General features: G+C 43.6%; 1 protein-coding gene across 2 annotated transcripts in view; it reads left to right on the forward strand.

Moving 5' to 3' along the window:
- LOC129817492 (discoidin, CUB and LCCL domain-containing protein 1-like) overlaps positions 1-17,996 on the forward strand; it is a 42,367-nt gene extending 24,371 nt beyond the window's left edge. For both annotated transcript variants that reach the window (XM_055872791.1, XM_055872793.1), the window contains 7 exons: positions 2,792-2,913; positions 3,131-3,278; positions 5,630-5,725; positions 5,830-5,914; positions 13,340-13,389; positions 14,086-14,205; positions 15,211-17,996. In XM_055872791.1, the coding sequence (XP_055728766.1) occupies positions 2,792-2,913; positions 3,131-3,278; positions 5,630-5,725; positions 5,830-5,914; positions 13,340-13,389; positions 14,086-14,205; positions 15,211-15,779 (1,190 nt within the window). In that variant the 3' untranslated portion in view covers positions 15,780-17,996. The remainder of the gene's footprint in view (positions 1-2,791; positions 2,914-3,130; positions 3,279-5,629; positions 5,726-5,829; positions 5,915-13,339; positions 13,390-14,085; positions 14,206-15,210) is intronic.
- Positions 17,997-19,979: the final 1,983 nt, after the last annotated feature.

Below are 19,979 nucleotides of genomic sequence, written 5' to 3' on the forward strand. Positions count from 1 at the left end.
ATCAGATAATCTCGATATACTATCCGTCATCCATCAATCATTTGCTCCTATATCAGTCTCATTCTGAACGTCGTAATATCCTGTAAATCTGCACGAACTCTAGTCTCCATGATGAATCAGTTTACAAAAATGTGCTTAATTATTTATTTACTAACTAATGAAATAATCCCACAGAAATACATAAACACACACACAGGATAGATTATACACTGATTATTAACATGATGCAATGAAAAGTCCCTAGTGGACTAACTCAATATGACAGCTGGTTACACAATGAAAGGGGGTGGAGAACGAAAGAGTGGAAGAAGGAGAGACAAAAGGATTCAACTATTGTACATACAGTTGAATAATACGCTCATCGTAAATATGGATATTTAGCACCCTAACAACCGCTCATTCAGATTTAGAAAAGCAATGTACATATTTACGCTTGTATGTCTTTGTCGTCTTTCTCTCTTAAAATCGTTCGGTCCATTTTCTGGGGAGTCAGTCAACAGAAAGTCTCTGGTTGTGTAAGTCTCTGGTTGTCCACCAGAGGTAACCATGTGCTTTGTAGTTGTAGCTTCTTGATCTAGGAGTGTCTGTTAGAACGGATCTTCCTTAGGTGTACCACGCGGTGTTCAGCGGGCCTTGTCCTTCACTCAGATGGTTTAGAATAAATTCCACCTATAGTGGTGAGAGGAAATTGTTCTTTGTCTCTCGCCTTTGGTAAAGTTTCCTAGGCTAACAGTGCATACACAGCTGCAGACTGTACGGACAGAGAAGGAGTAGAAGACAATTTGTTCCAACCATTCTTAGCAGTGTGTAAACTATTTGTACTTTTTTTTTTACACTGTAGTTCCTTACCAAGATGACAGGGAATGTTCCTGAGTGGCCAAGTTACAGTTTTTACTTACATCTGCTATGGCAAGACCTACAAATGGTTGTCTAGCAGTGGGCAACAAGCAATTTGACAGAGCTTGAAGAATTTTGATGTGAATTATTACTTTCTGAATCAAATCATCAAATCAAGTTTATTTTATATAGCCCTTCGTACATCAGCTAATAAAGGCACTGTACCTTTTAGTTTACCAGGCTAAGTTATTTGAAGGTGTTTTTCACATCTGGAATTTCGAGATTTGGTTGTAGCCTACTGGTACAGATTTACACCGTTGCCAATCTCTCTCTCATGATGAATAGCAATCCCTTCTTACTGGGCCTGCTCAATGCTCAGCATACTGTTAACATTACAGTTAACTGTAATAAAGTAGGAGCCTTGGTGTTCTTGGCCAAGTCTTATAGGATCAATGGCAATTTCCTCCCCCCGTGGCATCAATTAAAAACAACCGTTTAGATTTAACCCTCTCCTGCCTGGCTCTTTCCCCCCATTCGTAGCCCTCTGTAGAGGATGGTAATAGGATTAAGGCTCAACACGTACGTATATACACACACACACACACACACACACACACACACACACACACACACACACACACACACACACACACACACACACACACACACACACACACACACACACACACATCTGTCGGAAAAAGATGAGAAGGGATAGAATGAGATCTGATCCAGGGGGTTGTTTAAATGGGGGATGTTCTCTTATAAATGGGCCTTTCTTTTGATTTAACTCTGGAGGGCTCACCACTGCAAAACTGTAGCACATGTGCACACACGCAGACACACACACGCAGACACACACACGCAGACACACACACACACGCAGGCACACACACACACGCAGGCAGGCACACACACACACACACACACACACACACACACACACACACACACACACACACACACACACACACACACACACACACACACACACACACACACACACACACACACACACACACACACACAGCATTAGACCAGTAATCTAATGTATTAGACCAGTTCTCAGTAATGCATGAAGGGAGAGAATACCCCTCTGTGCTGCTCCTCCACAAACAAGAAAGTGACTTTCAACGGCCTGTTTAAGTGTAGCACAATGCAATAGTTTATTTTGAGTGTGGTGTGTGTAGTCAGCAAGTCCCAAGTTAATTTCATGCTACTTTACAACACATTGGGTTCCAGTCAATGAAGAATGTCTAGCTTTGTCTGCCGGTTCAGAAATCCAGAGCTAAGGGGAACGTCGTTTTGATTGGAATGCGGTTCCTTGAAAATGGAAGCACTGTTGTCGTAGAATTGTTGTTGTGCAACAATCGTAAGACTCTATAGCCTGAAGAATACAAGCCTTTCTTTCCTTAAGGATCCTGCCTTTCTGATACTCATATTATGGCAGATTGGATTTCTGTTGTTGCCGGTGTCAACAGTTGTGCATTGGAAACCCCTGTTGCTCTTTATGCAACAAAAGTACATTTTAGCCGTGAAACCAAAAAATACCTTGAGAGTCTACGATTCTGTATTTGAAATATGACAGTCATTTCCTATAATGATAGGTTGCACTGCGTCTCCATATGAACCACAATGCCCTGTGTAATGACATGTTGCGGGTCACCCGTCTGCCGCCATATTGTTCTGGCCCTGTGTCAGGCGCTCATCTGCCACAAAAATGCTCATCATGGCTGTCTGGGAGCTGCAAATGACTGGGAGGGTTTCCCCTTGGTGTTGCAGTGACTGTTCTGCTCTCTGAGGTGATGTCTCCTTTCCCTGTTCCAGCACATTCCAGGGCTGACCAACGGGTGACATCACTGCCCTGGAGACAGACAGAGAAAAGGGGATGAAAAATGTTGAACAATAGAAAGTGAGTTTTAGAGTTTTTACCTTCTCTATTTTTGTTTTCCAGGGATTATCACGACTGGCTCTACTATGTTGGACTATCACTACTATGTGAGGAGCTTCAAGATAGTTCACAAGGAGAGGAGTCGGTGGAGGACGTACACACAGAACAACAGCACACAATACATGGTGAGTACTCCAAATTCAATTATCTAATATCTGACTCCAATATTGAATTTCCTGATCATGGAACAATATACATTTCGGTATGTGTTATTGGGCAACAATTTCTTTATATGTAATCAATGTGTTATGTTGCCGATGAATCACAAGAATGCATGCCTTCCAATAAACCTTGCGACCACCTCCCCCTCACTCCCTCCGTCTCTCCCTTCCTCCCTGTCAGATATTTGAGGGGAACCAGGACAGTCTGCATCAGACCAGGAACACCTTCCACAATCCAATCATAGCCCGCTACCTGCGGATCATCCCTCAAACCTGGCACCAGAGGATTGTCATGAGGGTAGAGCTGCTGGGCTGCACCCATCTCAGAGGTACACATCCTAACCCCCATCTCAGAGCTACACACCGTAACCCTAACCCCCATATCAGAGGTACTCATCCTAACCCCCATCTCAGAGCCTCACACCGTAACCCTAACCCCCATGTCAGAGGTACTCATCCTAACCCCCATGCCAGAGGTACTCATCCTAACCCCCATGTCAGAGGTACTCATCCTAACCCCCATGTCAGAGGTACTCATCCTAACCCCCATGTCAGATTTACTCATCCTAACCCCCATGTCAGAGGTACTCATCCTAACCCCCATGTCAGAGGTACTCATCCTAACCCCCATGTCAGAGGTACTCATCCTAACCCCCATGTCAGAGGTACTCATCCTAACCCCCATGTCAGAGGTACTCATCCTAACCCCCATGTCAGAGGAACTCATCCTAACCCCATGTCCAGACCACAGTACTGAGTGTGGGTCTGGCTACAATACCAGATAGTATTATCAGTGAGTTAGTAGATAGTGATTGATGACTACATGTACAGTTGAAGTCAGAAGTTTACATACACTTAAGTTGGAGTCATTAAAACTCATTTTTCAACCACTCCACAAATTTCTTGTTAACAAACTATAGTTTTGACAAGTCGGTTAGGACATCTACTTTGTGCATGACACAAGTCATTTTTCCAACAATTGTTTACAGACAGATTATTTCACTTATTATGCACTGTATCACAATTCCAGTGGGTCAGAAGTTTACATACACTAAGTTGACTGTGCCTTTAAACAGCTTGGAAAATTCCAGAAAATTATGTCATGGCTTTAGAAGCTTCTGATAGGCTAATTGACATTATTTTAGTCAATTGGAGGTGTACCTGTGGATGTATTTCAAGGCCTACCTTCAAACTCAGTGCCTCTTTGCTTGACATCATGGGAAAATCAAAAGAAATCACCCAAGACCTTAGAAAAAACATTGTAGACCTCCACGAGTCTGATTCATCCTTGGGAGCAATTTCCAAACGCCTGAAGGTACCACGTTCATCTGTACAAACAATAGAACACAAGTGTAAACACCATGGGACCACACAGCCGTCATACCGCTCAGGAAGGAGACACGTTCTGTCTCCTAGAGATGAATGTACTTTGGTGTGAAAAGTGCAAATCAATCCCAGAACAACAGCAAAGGACCTTGTGAAGATGCTGGAGGAAACGGGTACAAAAGCATCTATATCCACAGTAAAACAAGTCCTATATCGACATAACCTGAAAGGCTGCTCAGCAAGGAAGAAGCCACTGCTCCAAAACCGCCATAAAAAAAGCCAGACTAGGTTTGCAACTGCACATGGGGACAAAGATCGTACTTTTTAGAGAAATGTCCTCTGGTATGATGAAACAAAAATAGAACTGTTTGGCCATAATTACCATTGTTATGTTTGGAGGAAAAAGGAGGAGGCTTGCAAGCCGAAGAACACCATCCCAACCGTGAAGCACGGGGGTGGCAGCATCAAGTTGTGGGGGTGCTTTGCTGCAGGGGGGACTGGTGGACTTCACAAAATAGATGGCATCATGAAGAGGGTAAGTATGTGGATATATTGAAGCAACATCTCAAGACCTCATTCAGGAAGTTAAAGCTTGGTTGCAAATGGGTCTTCCAAATGGACAATGACCCCAAGCATACTTCCAAAGTTGTGACAAAATGGCTTAAGGACAACAAAGTCAAGGAATTGGAGTGGCCATCACAAAGCCCTGAGCTCAATCCGATAGGAAATGTGTGATCAGAAGTGAAAAAGTGTGTGCGAGCAAGGAGGCCTACAAACCTGACTCAGTTACACCAGCTCTGTCAGGAGGAATGGGCCAAAATTCACCCTACTTATTGTGGGAAGCTTGTGGAAGGCTACCTGAAACGTTTGACCCAAGTTAAACAATTTAAAGGCAATGCTACCAAATACTAATTGAGTGTATGTAAACTTCTGACCCACTAGGAATGTGATGAAAGAAATAAAAGCTGAAATAAATCATTCTCTCTACTATTATTCTGACATTTCACATTCTTAAAATAAAGTGGTGATCCTAACTGACCTAAGACAGGGAATCTTTACTGGGATTAAATGTTAGGAATTGTGAAAACTGAGTTTAAATGTATTTGGCTAAGGTGTATGTAAACGTCCGACTTCAACTGTAGATAATCTTTCTGAGAGGACAATTATGAAACACAGTTTCATATTAGATAACTACTGATCTGTTGTTTTATAGTACATTACAATAAAGTGGGGAAGTAAGTTAGTTCTGTTATTTTGGTTTTGGGCTGTATCAAATTTTTGTCAAACCTGCTTACAGCTAACCCCCCCCCCCCCTCGCTCTCTCTCTTCCTCTTCGCTCCCTCTCTCTCCTTAGTGAACATGTCGTCCCAGGTCACATTACCCACCAAACCCAAGCCTCCGGTGGGGGACGAAGAGATCACTGAGCCAGTGCCCTCCCAGGCAGACTGCGGTACCCATCTCATTAAAACACTGCATTAACCATCCACCAGATGCCTTCTGTTTGATTATGTAATAGCTGGCTAACATGTTCGCTCCTCTCATCTCTATTCTCAGGGAAGCTGGCCATCATCATCGTACCCATAGTCTTATCTGTGGTGCTCCTGCTGGTTGGGATTTGTGTATTCAAGATGCTGCAGAAGTAAGCGACTTGTTCATGTCATTTGAATAGATAATGTAATGTTTTTAGAGACCGTAATGTAAGGTTGTGTAAGGAGAGCTTGCACCTTCATAACTTGTGCATTTCCTGTCCCCATGACAACATGACTGACAAACTCAGATTAGCCTGACCTTATACATCCCCATAGCACCGGGTTATCTCTACCGTGTGCCTACTCCCTAAAGTATGTCTGTTACGTATGTGTGGGAGATGTTGTCTGTCTGCCTCTGTCAGTATGCATGAGAGGGAGATGTTTTCAGGAGAAGGGAGAGTGGAAGAGAAGAAATACATTAGAGTGAGGGAAGATAGAAGAAGTTGTGCCCCTGTTAAGCACAAGTTTTATATCAGTAAAGGTTTCCTGCACAGCTGCGAAATCGTACTGTAGCCATGTCACAGCCAGGTCAGCTGTTGTGGCAATTGCGTACAAAATAGTATCATCAGCATATACATTTTTTTTTGTTTTATTTTTTTTACAGATTGACCAATAACATTGATATAAATACTGAAAATAACAGGTCCTAGTATCAACCCATGCTGAACCTCTTTATATATTTCAAGAAATTAGGAAATTCTGTCACTAAGATAATCATGAAACAATGAGCAGGCGTCAGAGGCCATGCCAATTGAGGACAACTTGTTCAATAAAATAGCATGATCAACAGTATCAAATGCTTTTGAGGGGTCCACAAACAAGGCAGCACAATTAATTTTAGCATCTTAAGCATTGAGGATATCATTAACTAATGTGGTTGCTGTGATAGTGCTCTGCCCTGGCCTAAACCCAGATTGACTTATATTCAAAATACCATGCTCAGATAAAAAAGAGCGAAGTTGCTTATTTACCAAAGATTGAAGAATCTTAGCTAGATATGGAAGCATGGAGATGGGATGATAATTATCAAGATCACTATCCCCGCTCTTATTGAGTGGCAGCACATAAGCTGTTTTCCATTCCTTTTGGAACATTTCCTGATAACAATGTTAGATCTAAGATATGGGTTACTGAGCCAGCAATGAGGGCGGCAGCACATTTGAGCAGACCCAGTTCCAATTGGTCAGCCCCTGTGGATTTCTTGGTGTCTTGGCATCAATACTTATTTTTCTGTGAATTGACAATCATTTTCTGACTAAATCTGCAAAATCCCAGAATCAGCGTTTAGCCCACTCTTAGAGATGGTAGGGTTAGACGCTCTTTAAAAAAGATAGCCAGCTCAAATAAAATGCAGATTAAATGCATCAATGATGACATTTTTGTCTGTTATGTGGCCAGAATTAATTTGCTGGGGCAAAGAGGAGGAAGTGCAACCCTTGAAAGATTTGACAGTTTTCCAGAATTTTGCCGGATTCCCCTTACAGTCAGAAAGAGTGGTTACATAATAATCAGGTTATGCCTTTCTGATTAGTTTTACGCATTGATTACTCAGTTGCCTAAAATATTGTCAATCCGGGCTTAAGCCTGTGTTTCTGGCCTTGAACCAGGTAACATTTCTCTTATGAATGACTTCGGATAATTCCGGAGTGAAACAGGCATTCGATCTACCTTTAACTCTCAGTTTTAAAGGAGGCATTATTATCTACAATAGAATTGAAGACATTTGAAAAAAAAAGCTTTAAGCTAAATCAGGTTCAGGGATAGCTGAGATATAGTCATGGTCACTAAAATAAAGATCATGTAAAAAAGCTTGTTCACTTAAGTTTTTAAAGTTCTCTTAGCGACGACACAAGGCTTAGATTTATGCATTCTCACAGCTCTGACAGAGACAACTGGACCATGATCACTAAAATCCATTGGGAAAACCGCACTAGCAGCATTTTTATCTGGAGTATTCTCAAAATCAGATCAGTCAGACTAGATTCCGATGGATCTTTAGGATTGGGCTGTGTAGGCTCAGTTATCAGCTGAGACCGGTTTAGCTCAGAGCAAATATCTTTCAGCATATCTGACATTGGTGTCCTCCAATCAATATTAAAATTGCCCCAAATTATGAATTAATGTTTTCCATACTTAGATAGCCATTAGATAGCCAATGATATCATAACCGCCATCGATAAGAGACATTACTGTGCAGCCTTATTCATCGACCTGGCTAAGGCTTTCAACTCTGTCAATCACAACATTCTTATTGGCAGACTCAACAGCCTTGGTTTCTCAAATGTTTGCTTCGCTTGGTTCACCAACTACTTCTCCGATAGAGTTCAGTATGTCAAATCGAAGGGCCTGTTGTCCGGAGCTCTGGCAGTCTCTATGGGGGTGCCACAGGGTTCAATTCTCGGGCCGACTCTCTTCTCTGTATACATCAATGATGTCGCTCTCGCTGCTGGTGATTCTTTGATCCACCTCTACGCAGACGACACCATTCTGTATACCTCTGGCCCTTCGTTGGACACTGTGTTAACTAACCTCCAGATGAGCTTCAATGCCATACAACTCTCCTACCGTGGCCTCCAACTGCTCTTTAATGCAAGTAAAACTAAATGCATGCTCTTCAACCGATTGCTGCCCGCACCTGCCCGCCCGTCCAGCATCACTACTGGACGGTTCTGACTTAGAATATGTGGACAACTACAAATACTTAGATGTCTGGTTAGACTGTAAACTCTCCTTCCAGACTCACATTAAACATCTCCAATCCAAAATCAAATCAGAATTGGCTTCCTATTTCGCAACAAAGCATCCTTCACTCATGCTACCAAACATACCCTTGTAGAACTGACCATCCTACCGATCCTCGACTTCGACGATGTCCTTTACAAAATAGCCTCCAACGCTCTACTCAACAAATTGGATGCAGTCTTTCACTGTGCCATCCGTTTTGTCACCAAAGCCCCATATACTACCCACCACTGCGACCTGTATGATCTCGTTGGCTGGCCCTCGCTTCGTACTCATCGCCAAACCCACTGGCTCCAGGTCATCTACAAGTCTCTGCTAGGTAAAGCCCCGCCTTATCTCAGCTCACTGGTCACCATAGCAGCACCCACCCGTAGCATGCGCTCCAGCAGGTATATCTCACTGGTCACCCCCAAAGCCAATTCCTCCTTTGGCCACCTCTCCTTCCAGTTCTCTGCTGCCAATGACTGGAACGAACTGCAAAAATCACAGGAGCTGGAGACTCATATCTCCCTCACTAGCTTTAAGCACCAGCTGTCAGAGCAGCTCACAAATCACTGCACCTGTACATAGCTCATCTGTAAATAGCCCATCCAATCTACCTCATCCCCATACTGTATTTATTTATCTTGCTCCTTTGCACCCCAGTATCTCAACTTGCACATTCATCTTCTGCACATCCTACCATTCCAGTGTTTAATTGCTATAATGTAATTACTTTGCCACCATGGCCTATTTATTGCCTTACCTCTCTTATCCTACCTCATTTGCACATGCTGTAAATAGACTTTTCTACTGTATTATTGATTGTATATTTGTTTATTCCATGTGTAACTCTGTGTTGTTGTATGTGTCGAACTGCTTTGCTTTATCTTGGCCAGGTCGCAGTTGCAAATGAGAACTTGTTCTCAACTAGCCTACCTGGTTAAATAAATAAATAAAAATTGGGGGGATAAATTGTTAAGAGAACATGAGGGAGCCGAGGGAGGGCGATACACTCCTACTAGTGTCAGCTGGTTATTATGACCAAGGCCCACATTAAGAACGAGACAATCGTGGCGCAACAGTCTAAGGCACTGCATCGGAGTGTTGCGGCGTCACTACAGCATGGGGTCTGTGGTTCGATCCCAGGCTGTGTCACAACCGGCCGTGACTGGGAGTCCCATATGGCGGCGCACAATTGGCCCAGCGTCTTCCGGGTTAGGGGAGGGTTTGGCCAAGGGGGCCTCATTGCACTCTAACGACTCCTTGTGGCGTGCCGGGTGCCTGCAGGCTGATTTCGGTCGTCAGTTGAACAGTGTTTCCCCTGAAATATTGGTGCGGCTGGCTTCCATGTTAAGTGAGCGGTTATCAAGAAGCTCAGCTTGGCGGGTCATGTTTTGGAGGACGCATGATTCCACCTTCGCCTATGCCGAGCCCGTTGAGGAGTTACAGTGATGAGACAAGATCGTAATCACGAAACTGGGGAGAAAAAGGGGGTAAAAATTACAACAACAAAAAATATAGACCAGTCAAAAGTTTGGGCACACCTACTAAAATCTAAATATATTTTATATAAATATAAGTAGCCTTGATAACAGCTTTGCACACTCTTGGCATTCTCTCAACCAGCTTCATGAGGAATGCTTTTGAAGGAGTCTTGAAGAAGTGTGCAAAACAAACATATGCTAAGCACTTGTTGGCTGCTTTTCCTTCACTCTGTGGTCCAACTCATCCCAAACCATCTCAATTGGGTTGAGGTCGGGTGATTGTGGAGGCCAGGTCATCTGATGCAGCACCATCACTCTCCTTCTTGGTCAAATAGCCCTTACACAGCCTGGAGATGTGTTTTGGGTCATTGTCCTGTTGAAAAACAAATGATAGTCCCTAGGGATGCACAATATATCGGTGAACATATCGAAATCAGACGATATTAGCTAAAAATGCCAACATCGGTATTGGCCCGATGTCTAGTTTAACGCCGATGTGCAAAACCGATGTCAAAGCTGACGCGCATGCCTATATAACGTAGGTACATGACATAACGACGCCATATAAAATTTTGCGCTACACGTGCAACACAGCATTCCTAACCTAGCCCACAATGTCTGCTGTGTGAATCGAGCAATCATCAAGTCGAGCAGTCATTTGAAACAGTAAGAAAATTTCAGCGAGACAACTCAAAGGCGAAATCCATTAACACGAAGATAATAGAATTCATTGCCCTTGACAATCAACCGTTCTCTGTCGTGGGTGATGTTGGCCTTCGCTGACTGGTCGAGCACCGGTACACACTACCAAGTGCGCTATTTTTCAGATGTTGCCCTACCGGAGTTACACAGTAGTAGCATCATTGCTATTAGCTTCATGACTGACATTTGGACCAGCGATATCAGCACTATGAGCATGCTGAGTTTGACAGCACAGTGGGTTGTCGACGATTTCGTACTGAGGAAAGTTGTATTACCTGCTCATGATTGTGCTGTTTGTCATACCGCTGCTGCCATTTCAATGGAATTTGAGAACATGTTTGAAACTTGGAAACATGAACACACTAGCTAGCTCCATTCAATCAACTGACTTGAGAAATAAGCTCATCAACTGCACCTGCAGCAGATTTGATACCCTCTGTCATGGCAATGAAACGCCTGCTCAACAAAACTGCCGACAGGCTGTGAACAAGCAATTTGGTGGCATTCTCTCTTTACTGTGTCGCCGCCATGCTCGATGCTATGTACAAGGACCTCTACTTCAATGCAGACAAGAAACAGGGTTTACGTGAAATGTTCAATACACAGCTGGACAAGATGGAAATGGACACAGTGACAGTGCGCACCGAGGAAGAGAGGCCATGGACAGACAGAGCTGAAACTTCACTGCTTGACATGTATGATGAAATCCTAGTTGAGAATGAAACGACTGAACAAATGATCAACAAAACAGCAGGGCAAGTAAGTGAAAGAAATAGGTTTTGTATACTGGTAATGGGGACCTATGTAAATGCCAACAAAACAACTTTTTGGTCAGTGTGTGTGTGTAACGTTTATTTAACTAGGCAAGTCAGTTAAGAACAAATTCTTATTTACAATGGCGGTCTACCCCGAATGACGCTGGGCCAATTGTGCACTGCCCTATGGGATTCCCAATCACTGCCGGATGTGATATAGCCTGGATTCAAACCAGGGACTGTAGTCATGCCTCTTGCACTGAGATGCAGTGCCTTAGACCACTGTGTCCATGTGTGTGTGTTAACTATTTAACTGTACTAGAATGCTTAAAAGGCCGCAAAAAAAAATCATATCGGTATTGTTTTTTTGGCAAGGAAAATATCAGATATCGGTATTGGCCAAAAATGTCATATCGGTGCATCACTAATAGTCCCACTAAGCGCAAACCAGATGGGATGGCACATCGCTGCAGAATGCTGTGGTAGCCATGCTAGTTAAGTGTGCCTTGAATTCTAAATAAATCACAGACAGTGTCACCATTAAAGCACCCCCACACCATCACACCTCCTCCATGCTTCATGGTGGGAACCACACATGCAGAGATCATCCGTTCACCTACTCAATGTCTCACAAAGACACAGCTGTTGGAACCAAAAATCTCAAATTTGGACTCATACCAAAGGACAGATTTCCACCGGTCTAATGTCCATTGTTTGTATCTTGGCCCAATTAAGTCTCTTCTTCGTATTGGTGTCCTTTAATAGTGGTTTCTTTGCAGCAATTCGACCATGAAGGCCTGATTCACACAGTCTCCTCTGAACAGTTGATGTTGAGATGTGTCTGTTACTTGAACTCTGTGAAGCATTTATTTGAGCTGCAATTTCTGAGGCTGGTGACTCTAATGAACGAATCCTCTGCAGCAGAGGTAACTCTGGGTCTTCCTTTCCTGTGGCGGTCCTCATGAGAGCCAGTTTCCTCATAGTGCTTGATGGTTTTTGCGACTGCAGTTCTTGAAATGTTCTGGATTGAATGACTTTCTTCATTTCTTAAAGTAATGATAGACTGTTGTTTCTCTTTGCTTATTTGAGTTCTTGTCATAATATGGACTTGGTCTTTTACCAAATAGGGCTATCTTCTGTATACCACCCCTACCATGTCACAACACAACTGATTGTCTCAAACGCATTAAGAAGGAAAGAAATTCCACAAATGAACTTTTAACAAGGCACACATGTTAATTGAAATGCATTCCAGGTGACTACGTCATGAAGCTGTTTGAGAGAATGCCAAGAGTGTGCAAAGCTGTCATCAAGGCAAACGGTTGCTACTTTGGAGAATCTCAAATATAAAATATATTTTTGGATTTGTTTAACACTTTATTGGTTTCTACATGATTCCATATGTGTTATTTCATAGTGTTGATGTCTTCACTATTATTCTACAATGTAGAAAATAGTAAAAATAAAGAAAAACCCTTGAATGAGTAGGTGTGTCCAAAATTTTGACTGGTACTGTATATGTGGCAACACCCCCACCTCTGCCAACCAGTCAGAGACACATCAGAGTCCAGCACAAAATTATTGGAGGTGGTAGGGAGAGGGGCTTAAGGGGTCATGGGTCAGAACATGTGGCCACTGCATGAGTCCCTAGAGAGAAGAGAGAGAGGGTGAAACGAAGATAAACGAGAAAAGGGTACACAGCAGAGCCAGGCAGTTGTGTGTGTGTGTGTATAGGGGATAAAGCCGACCCTACATCCCCCTGTCTCAGCGCCACCTCCCCTCCCAGGAGGTTATCATGGGAAAGGGCGAGGGGGCATCCCTGTCCTCCCTGTCACTGGAGTTCACCCCAGCATTTGTCTTTCTGTCACAGGAACAAGACAAAGGAGAACTCATACGGATCCTCTGATACCCAGAAAACAGGTCAGCGAAAAATCTCTCAACTCATCTCTTTGTCATAGCAATGAAACCGAATGTTAGTCTTTACTTTGTCAAAGATGTCATACGTACCGTACATCAAATGTAATCATTTGTATGGTGAAGATGAGCCTTAGAAATAAGCTATAGGCAGGAAAATATAAGCAATAGAAAAATCCATGTTGTTATGCTAATACCCAGTCAGCTAACAGGTTGTATATTGTTCCTTATCATCATGACTGCTTTAATGAAACTGACAGATGCCAGCTTTATTGATCTGTGACAACATGTCTGTCAGTCTGTGCGGTGGGGGGTTGTGGGTAGTGAAAGCCGGTCAGGGCTTGTCTCTGAGAGCAGACAGACGCGCTCCAGCAAGCACACCGGGCCACATCCATAAGCATAGGTCCAACTGCCAGCATCTCACCCCCCTTGCCCTACCCTCATCCACTTCTATCCTCAACATGACTAAAGCAGACAGAGAATTTGAAACAGAACCAGATCTATAGTAGAGCATGACTCTCGTTCCTGGCGTCTCTAAAAGAATAGCTCACATATGGAAGCCTCAGCAGTTTAAACCAGCCGGTCAGCTGTAATTTGGTGCTTATCGCTGTGTTGTCCCTGCTAGATTCCTGTCATTATGTCTGTCTGTCTGTGGAGTTAACCATTGTCTTTTTACTGTCTCTGCCTGCTTTCGGTGCTCAGGTTGCTGGAAGCAGATCAAACAGCCGTTTGCCAGGCACCAGTCCACAGAGTTCACCATCAGCTACAGCTCAGAGAAGGACCCCATGCAGAAACTAGACCTGGTCACCAGCACCATGGCAGGTGAGGACACATGCACACACAGAGATGTATGCCCATACACCCACACACCTGTCATCCCAGCTCAAGAGCCTATGGAGGCACCACCACCTATTGAACTTCCATTTTCCTCCATGAGTATCTGAGTTACTTGTATTGATTCATAATAACTCCACAGCCCAGTCAGTGTGTTGTGAAGCTCTCCATTCTTTACAGACATAACCCCACTCACAGTAACCGTGAAACACTCTGTGGTGATTAGTTTACAGTTCCCTTCTCAGTCCATGGCCAAAGCAATCTAGAACTCATTGTAAGCGCCTGTCTCAGTTTCTGAACGAACCATACAAAGAAGACTTCAGTGAATCCTCTCTTCTCTGGCTCGTATCAGTAATTCAATGTAATTCTGGTGGAGCTAGAGAGGATTGATCATCAAGCTGGAGCCAGCAGGAGGCTAGCTAGTGTAATCCTTGACTTTGGGAAGTCCTCTAGTAGTCTGCTGAACAGTTCCTGACGGGCTAAGAGGCAGCCAGATGAATAATGGCCTTCTGTTGCTGTTAATAATCCACAGCTTTCCTTTAGGGCACCAATTATTGATGATTCACATACTCTGCCAGGGTTGAATATTGAGATAGATCACTATAAACCTGCTACCAGTAAATGCAGATCAATGAAAGGGATCATGTCTGTGTTGAAAGACAATTGTGTCCTTTTGATATATAAAGGAGTCATATTATTCATTATAACTGAGTGAAAACAATGAAGTTGGTGTTTTGAAAGCTCTGACGAAGGCCTTGAGGCCGATACGTAGGGCTTGATAAAGAGCAGTGATACTATCAAGAGCGTTGTGTGGGTTTCTTCTTTTTTCTCATTTTGTTCAGCTGTTACCATGCACCTGCAAAAAAGATAGCTCAGATGTGCAAGTGCCTTTTGAATTTTGAATATGCTCATTCCAAAACAGTCACGTTTGATCACCATGGCACTGGTAATAAAGTTCTGCTCTTAAGTGACCTGTGTCCTTGTGTCCTCCAGAGTACCAGCAGCCTCTGATGATTGGGACGGGCACAGTGACCAGGAAGGGCTCTACGTTCAGGCCCATGGACACCGAGACCAAGGAGGACCCTAGCGACCCGTCCACCCACTACAACTACCTGCACACAGCCAACCAGTACGCCCTGCCCCTCACCAACCAGGAGCCAGAGTACGCCACACCCATCATCGAGCGCCACACCTTCCACAAGGATGGCTTTCTGCCAGATCCGGCCAACTACTGCGTTCCAGGGATTGTCCTCAGCAAGACTCCCTCCTTTAAAACCATGGACAGGAAAGCAGGGGTGGGCTCCTCCGGGGGCTACCAAACCCCCCAGGTCAAAACAGACCGGGGACACAGTAACTCTGAGGGGGTCTATGACAGCCCCAAGGTGAACAAGCCTGTGGCCCAGAGCAAGAGCTGTGGCTGCTCAGACTACCAGAGACCCCAGGCCAAGCTGGCAGAGCTGGAGAGCTACTCCAGCCCCAGGGACTGTGTGAGGGTGGCACCCGCCATTGGCCGCAGGCCGGACCATCGACCAGACCCTGAGGGCAGCTCTGGAGGAACCTGATGATGGAACATCTATGGGACTACAGGACAAACTGTCAAACTGTGATTTCCATCAGTTCACGGCCGTTTTAGACGGACCTCACTGTAGTAAACACAACCAATCTCATCTAAATGGTCAATTATTTCTCAACTGACTTCCGGCATGCGGGAGACGACAGTGTTTGTGTTTGCTGTGTGAAACGGACCTACAGGATGAACTGGATGCATCTTGGAGGCTGTGCAAGCAGACATCCAAATACAGATGGTTACTTTTATTTTCCTCGTTATGAGGTGATTTATTAAAAAGCAAATAGTGATGAGACAGGACATGTCCCTAAAAATGGGAAAATACCTCCCCTTATTCTCAACTGTGACTGATGTTTGTGACTGTAACATAAGATTGAAATAATGTGACTCGGTTCCTTAACTGTACAGTATATTTTGAGGTTGTGATAAAGCTTTCAGAGTCTCTCGGTCTGAGGTGAAGCTGTTTTCAGCAGGAAGACATAGAGGAAGCAGAGTGCTTGTTAAGTAAAGCAGCACCCAGTTTAAAGTGGCAGATTTGTGTGTCCCCAGCGGGTCCTACTATAGGGCGATTTATGCAGTCAGTGGAGTTGGCTCTTAACAGAGAACTGTAAGGACACACTGTGACTGAAAGGACTGGTGTCACCGCATGGGGTCCCCCACAATGGGGGTTCTGTTACCATGTTGCAGGTGGCTCTATGCTCTAAAGCCGAGCGGCTGCATCGCTGCTCTGTATCAAAGTCTGGAGGCAGATCTGGCCAGTGTGGGCAGAGAGCCCATGAATAGGCAATGGGAGAGAGTGTACAGTTAGTCTGGCATATTTAGAAACACCCAGCTGGGGATTTAGGGGAGTACAGCTGGACTACAACACATCACAGAGCTGTTTTTATATGATCTGTTTAACTGAACTAGATCAAGAACTACTGTAAAGGCTTGTTCTTTTTTAAATGGATGTTGAACACAAAGCCATGTTAAATGGTACCATTACTACAGTGTGTACATACATGTGCATAGTTTGAACATGTTTATTGCCAAGAGTAAAGAAAAAAAGAAATAGAATTGCTGTCCTGTGCTGTCGACTATATTAAAAGCACCAGTGAGTGTGGTGTTGCTGCTGTGAACGAAAGAGAGACCTTAGGATGTAACTAAGAACTCTTTAATTTCTGTGAAATATTTTGTGGAGATCTTTCGAGCGGTGTTGTATGTACGTACAGTACTCCGTCTGAGCGTTGCAAAAAGTTTGTCACTCTCATTCAAAGTGTGTCTACTGACTGTTGGCTGTAAACTGAGCCCTGAATAAAAACCAGCAGTTGACTTCCACATGTCAAGGTCTCTTTACTATGTGAAAATGTGTCTCAGCAGCCTAGCCTCAGCCCTGGGACAACCGGCTTTCCAGTCCCAGCGCCCAGAGAAGCGGGAAGTCACAAGAACACCCCACCTCCACCAGCACTCCGCCTGTTTCTGTCTGTGGAGGAATGTGGTAGTTTGGTGTCAGTCTGGGAGTAGCAGCTGCTGCCCAGTCCTCCCAGCTCTGGGCCCAGCTGAGGAGAAGAGGGGAGAGGGCTGATTTGGGGGTATGACAGCCTCACTGAGGGCCCTGATAACACATTACTGGTCTCTCCATAAGCGGGGGTTAGAGTGGTGGTCTGGTGGAGATAACCTTAGTCTGAGAAGAGACTGTTTGTGGCTATGGTCCTTAGTGTGTGATGAGAGCGGGTGTGTGTGAGGTCATGTCTGCCAGTGGGCTGGGCCTAGTCCAGCGCGTTCACACAGGGGTGTGGAGCACCGTTTACACCTCCAACCCAAAGCTACCTGAAAGCTCAGACTCAGAGCAGCTCTCTCAGTGACCACACTGCTCCTGGCTATTCAGTTTATCCCCACAAATTCCTGTCATGTCTCTTCTTGCGGACTGACGACTTTGTGATTTTAGCTTTGTTCATGTGAGCTTGAAGAGTATCAGTTTTGAACTGTGTCCCATTGGTATATTCTAAATGGCAGGAAAAACGTTAACCTAAAACTGGAGCGCGTATACAAGTATTTGGATAAATAATTATTCTGTATGAAGTCCTTAGCAGTTTGATATGAATCGTAACTGTATGTTCTTTCGTTTGCTAAATGTTCAGTATGTGTCTATTCACTGTGAATAATTGATGACTGCTGTTTCTATGTGCTGTATTGATAAAACTCAGAATGCACTACTAGTGGTTCTAGCGTTTACATCTCCCCCTGGTGTTCATTGTAGTTCACTGAAGAAAAGCAATAGTAACAGTACACATCAGAAAAATAACTTCTAGTTTAATCATTGTCTGCTTCTCATTGTCAGAAATGTGGATCTTCACATTTCAACCTAGTGAAGATGATCTCCCTTTCATATATTGAAGGAAGGCAGGCTATACACATACACTATACAGACCAGATTGGGCAAATACATTGAACTTTATTCAAAGGTTTCATGTTATACATTAACTACAGATATGACATTTATACCAAATCATCCAAGATTTCAGAAACACATTTTATGACAAAAATAAGTTATTTTATTCCTCAAAAGCAAAGAACACAAGGTCAGGTAAAACCTGTGTCTAAAAAGGGAGCCTTTGTTTCTTCAGTCAAAAGCACTGGCAACAAGCGATGTGAACATTCTCTATGACATGCTGCGCCAGTGTTCAGGTGACACACGATGTCTGTGTCTAGTGCCACTGTGTGTCATTTCACTAACGTTAAGCAGGGAACTGTCCTTGGCTTGGACACGTCCTTCATGAAGAGCATTTGAGTTTGATCAAAGCGCAATTTATACTGACCAAAAATATAAATGCAACATGCAACAATTTAACTGATTTAACTGAGTTGTAGTTCATATAATGAAATCAGTCAATTGAAATAAATAAATGAGGCCCTAATCTATGGATTTCACATGACTGGGCAGGGGAACAGCCATGGATGGGCTTGGGAGGGTCCACCCATTTGGGAGACACACCCAACCAATCAGAATTATTTTTTTCCCCACAAAAGGACTTTATTACAGATATAAATACTCCTCAGTTTCATCAGCTGTCCAGGTGGCTGGTCTCAGACAATCCCGCAGGTGAAGAAACGTGGAGGTCCTGGGCTGGAGTGGTTACACGTGGTCTGTGGTTGTGAGGCTGGTTGAACATACTGCGAAATTCTCAGATACGACATTGAAGGCTGCTTAGGGTAGGGAAAATAACATTCAAGTCCCTGGCAACAGCTCTGGTGGACGTTCATGCAGCTTCTTGTTATGCCATACCTGTCAGGTGGATGGATTATTCTGGCAAAGGAGAAATGTTCACTAACAGGGACGCAAACAAATTTTAGAGAAATAAGCTTTTTGTGCATATGGAAAAATTCTAGGATATTTTATTTCAGCTCATGAAACATGGGACCAACACTTTACATGTTACATTTACATTTTTGTTTAGTGTAGATAAAAAATTAAATAAACAGTAACTGCAGATTAGCTATGAATGAGGTCAAGATTGGAACAAGGCTGCAGGTTGTCATGACCACCTCAACCCATCAGTCCCTCTATGGGGGTACATTTGTAATGAGTACAGTAGAGAGATGCTAGCTACTACAGTAGCTAAATTCCAATATGATCTACAGAAATGCACTGATTTCATGTTTTAAAACAGCTAATACACACATACGCATAACTTTCTATAGTCTCAAAGATGATAGTTTGTGGATTTTATTTTTAAATTGATCTTCAGTGCATAAAATCCTGTTTGCATGTACACAAACCTTTTGGTTGTGTGAAATTCATAGATTAAAGCTGGAAACTCCCATCGCTCAACAGGTTGATAACCCTCTGACAGCTCTTAATATCAGAACACAGTACAGCCGACACGCTGCGCTCAGTCATCTTTGGGTCCTAACGAGTCTGAAAACACAGCCACTGATACAAGATCACAGCACACCAGTAATAGAGAAGGGTGGGAAAACAATACAGCGAAGGACTTCAGGGACAAGCAGGATATGTACTTTGTGTGAAAAGGGACAAGAACAAAGGCGGTAAAGAAGAAATCCTAGTTGAGTTTAAAGATATTGCACTTCTAATTTCTGGCAATGGAGCTTGTGGTAATATATATATATGTGAAAGAAATACTTCCAGAGATACCAGAAACTTTGTCATACACAACTTGTTTTCAGAGAACATTAGCCAGTGTGTGTGCCTCAG

Source organism: Salvelinus fontinalis, chromosome 20 (assembly GCF_029448725.1).
Source record: "Salvelinus fontinalis isolate EN_2023a chromosome 20, ASM2944872v1, whole genome shotgun sequence".
Classification (NCBI taxonomy): Eukaryota; Metazoa; Chordata; class Actinopteri; order Salmoniformes; family Salmonidae; genus Salvelinus; species Salvelinus fontinalis.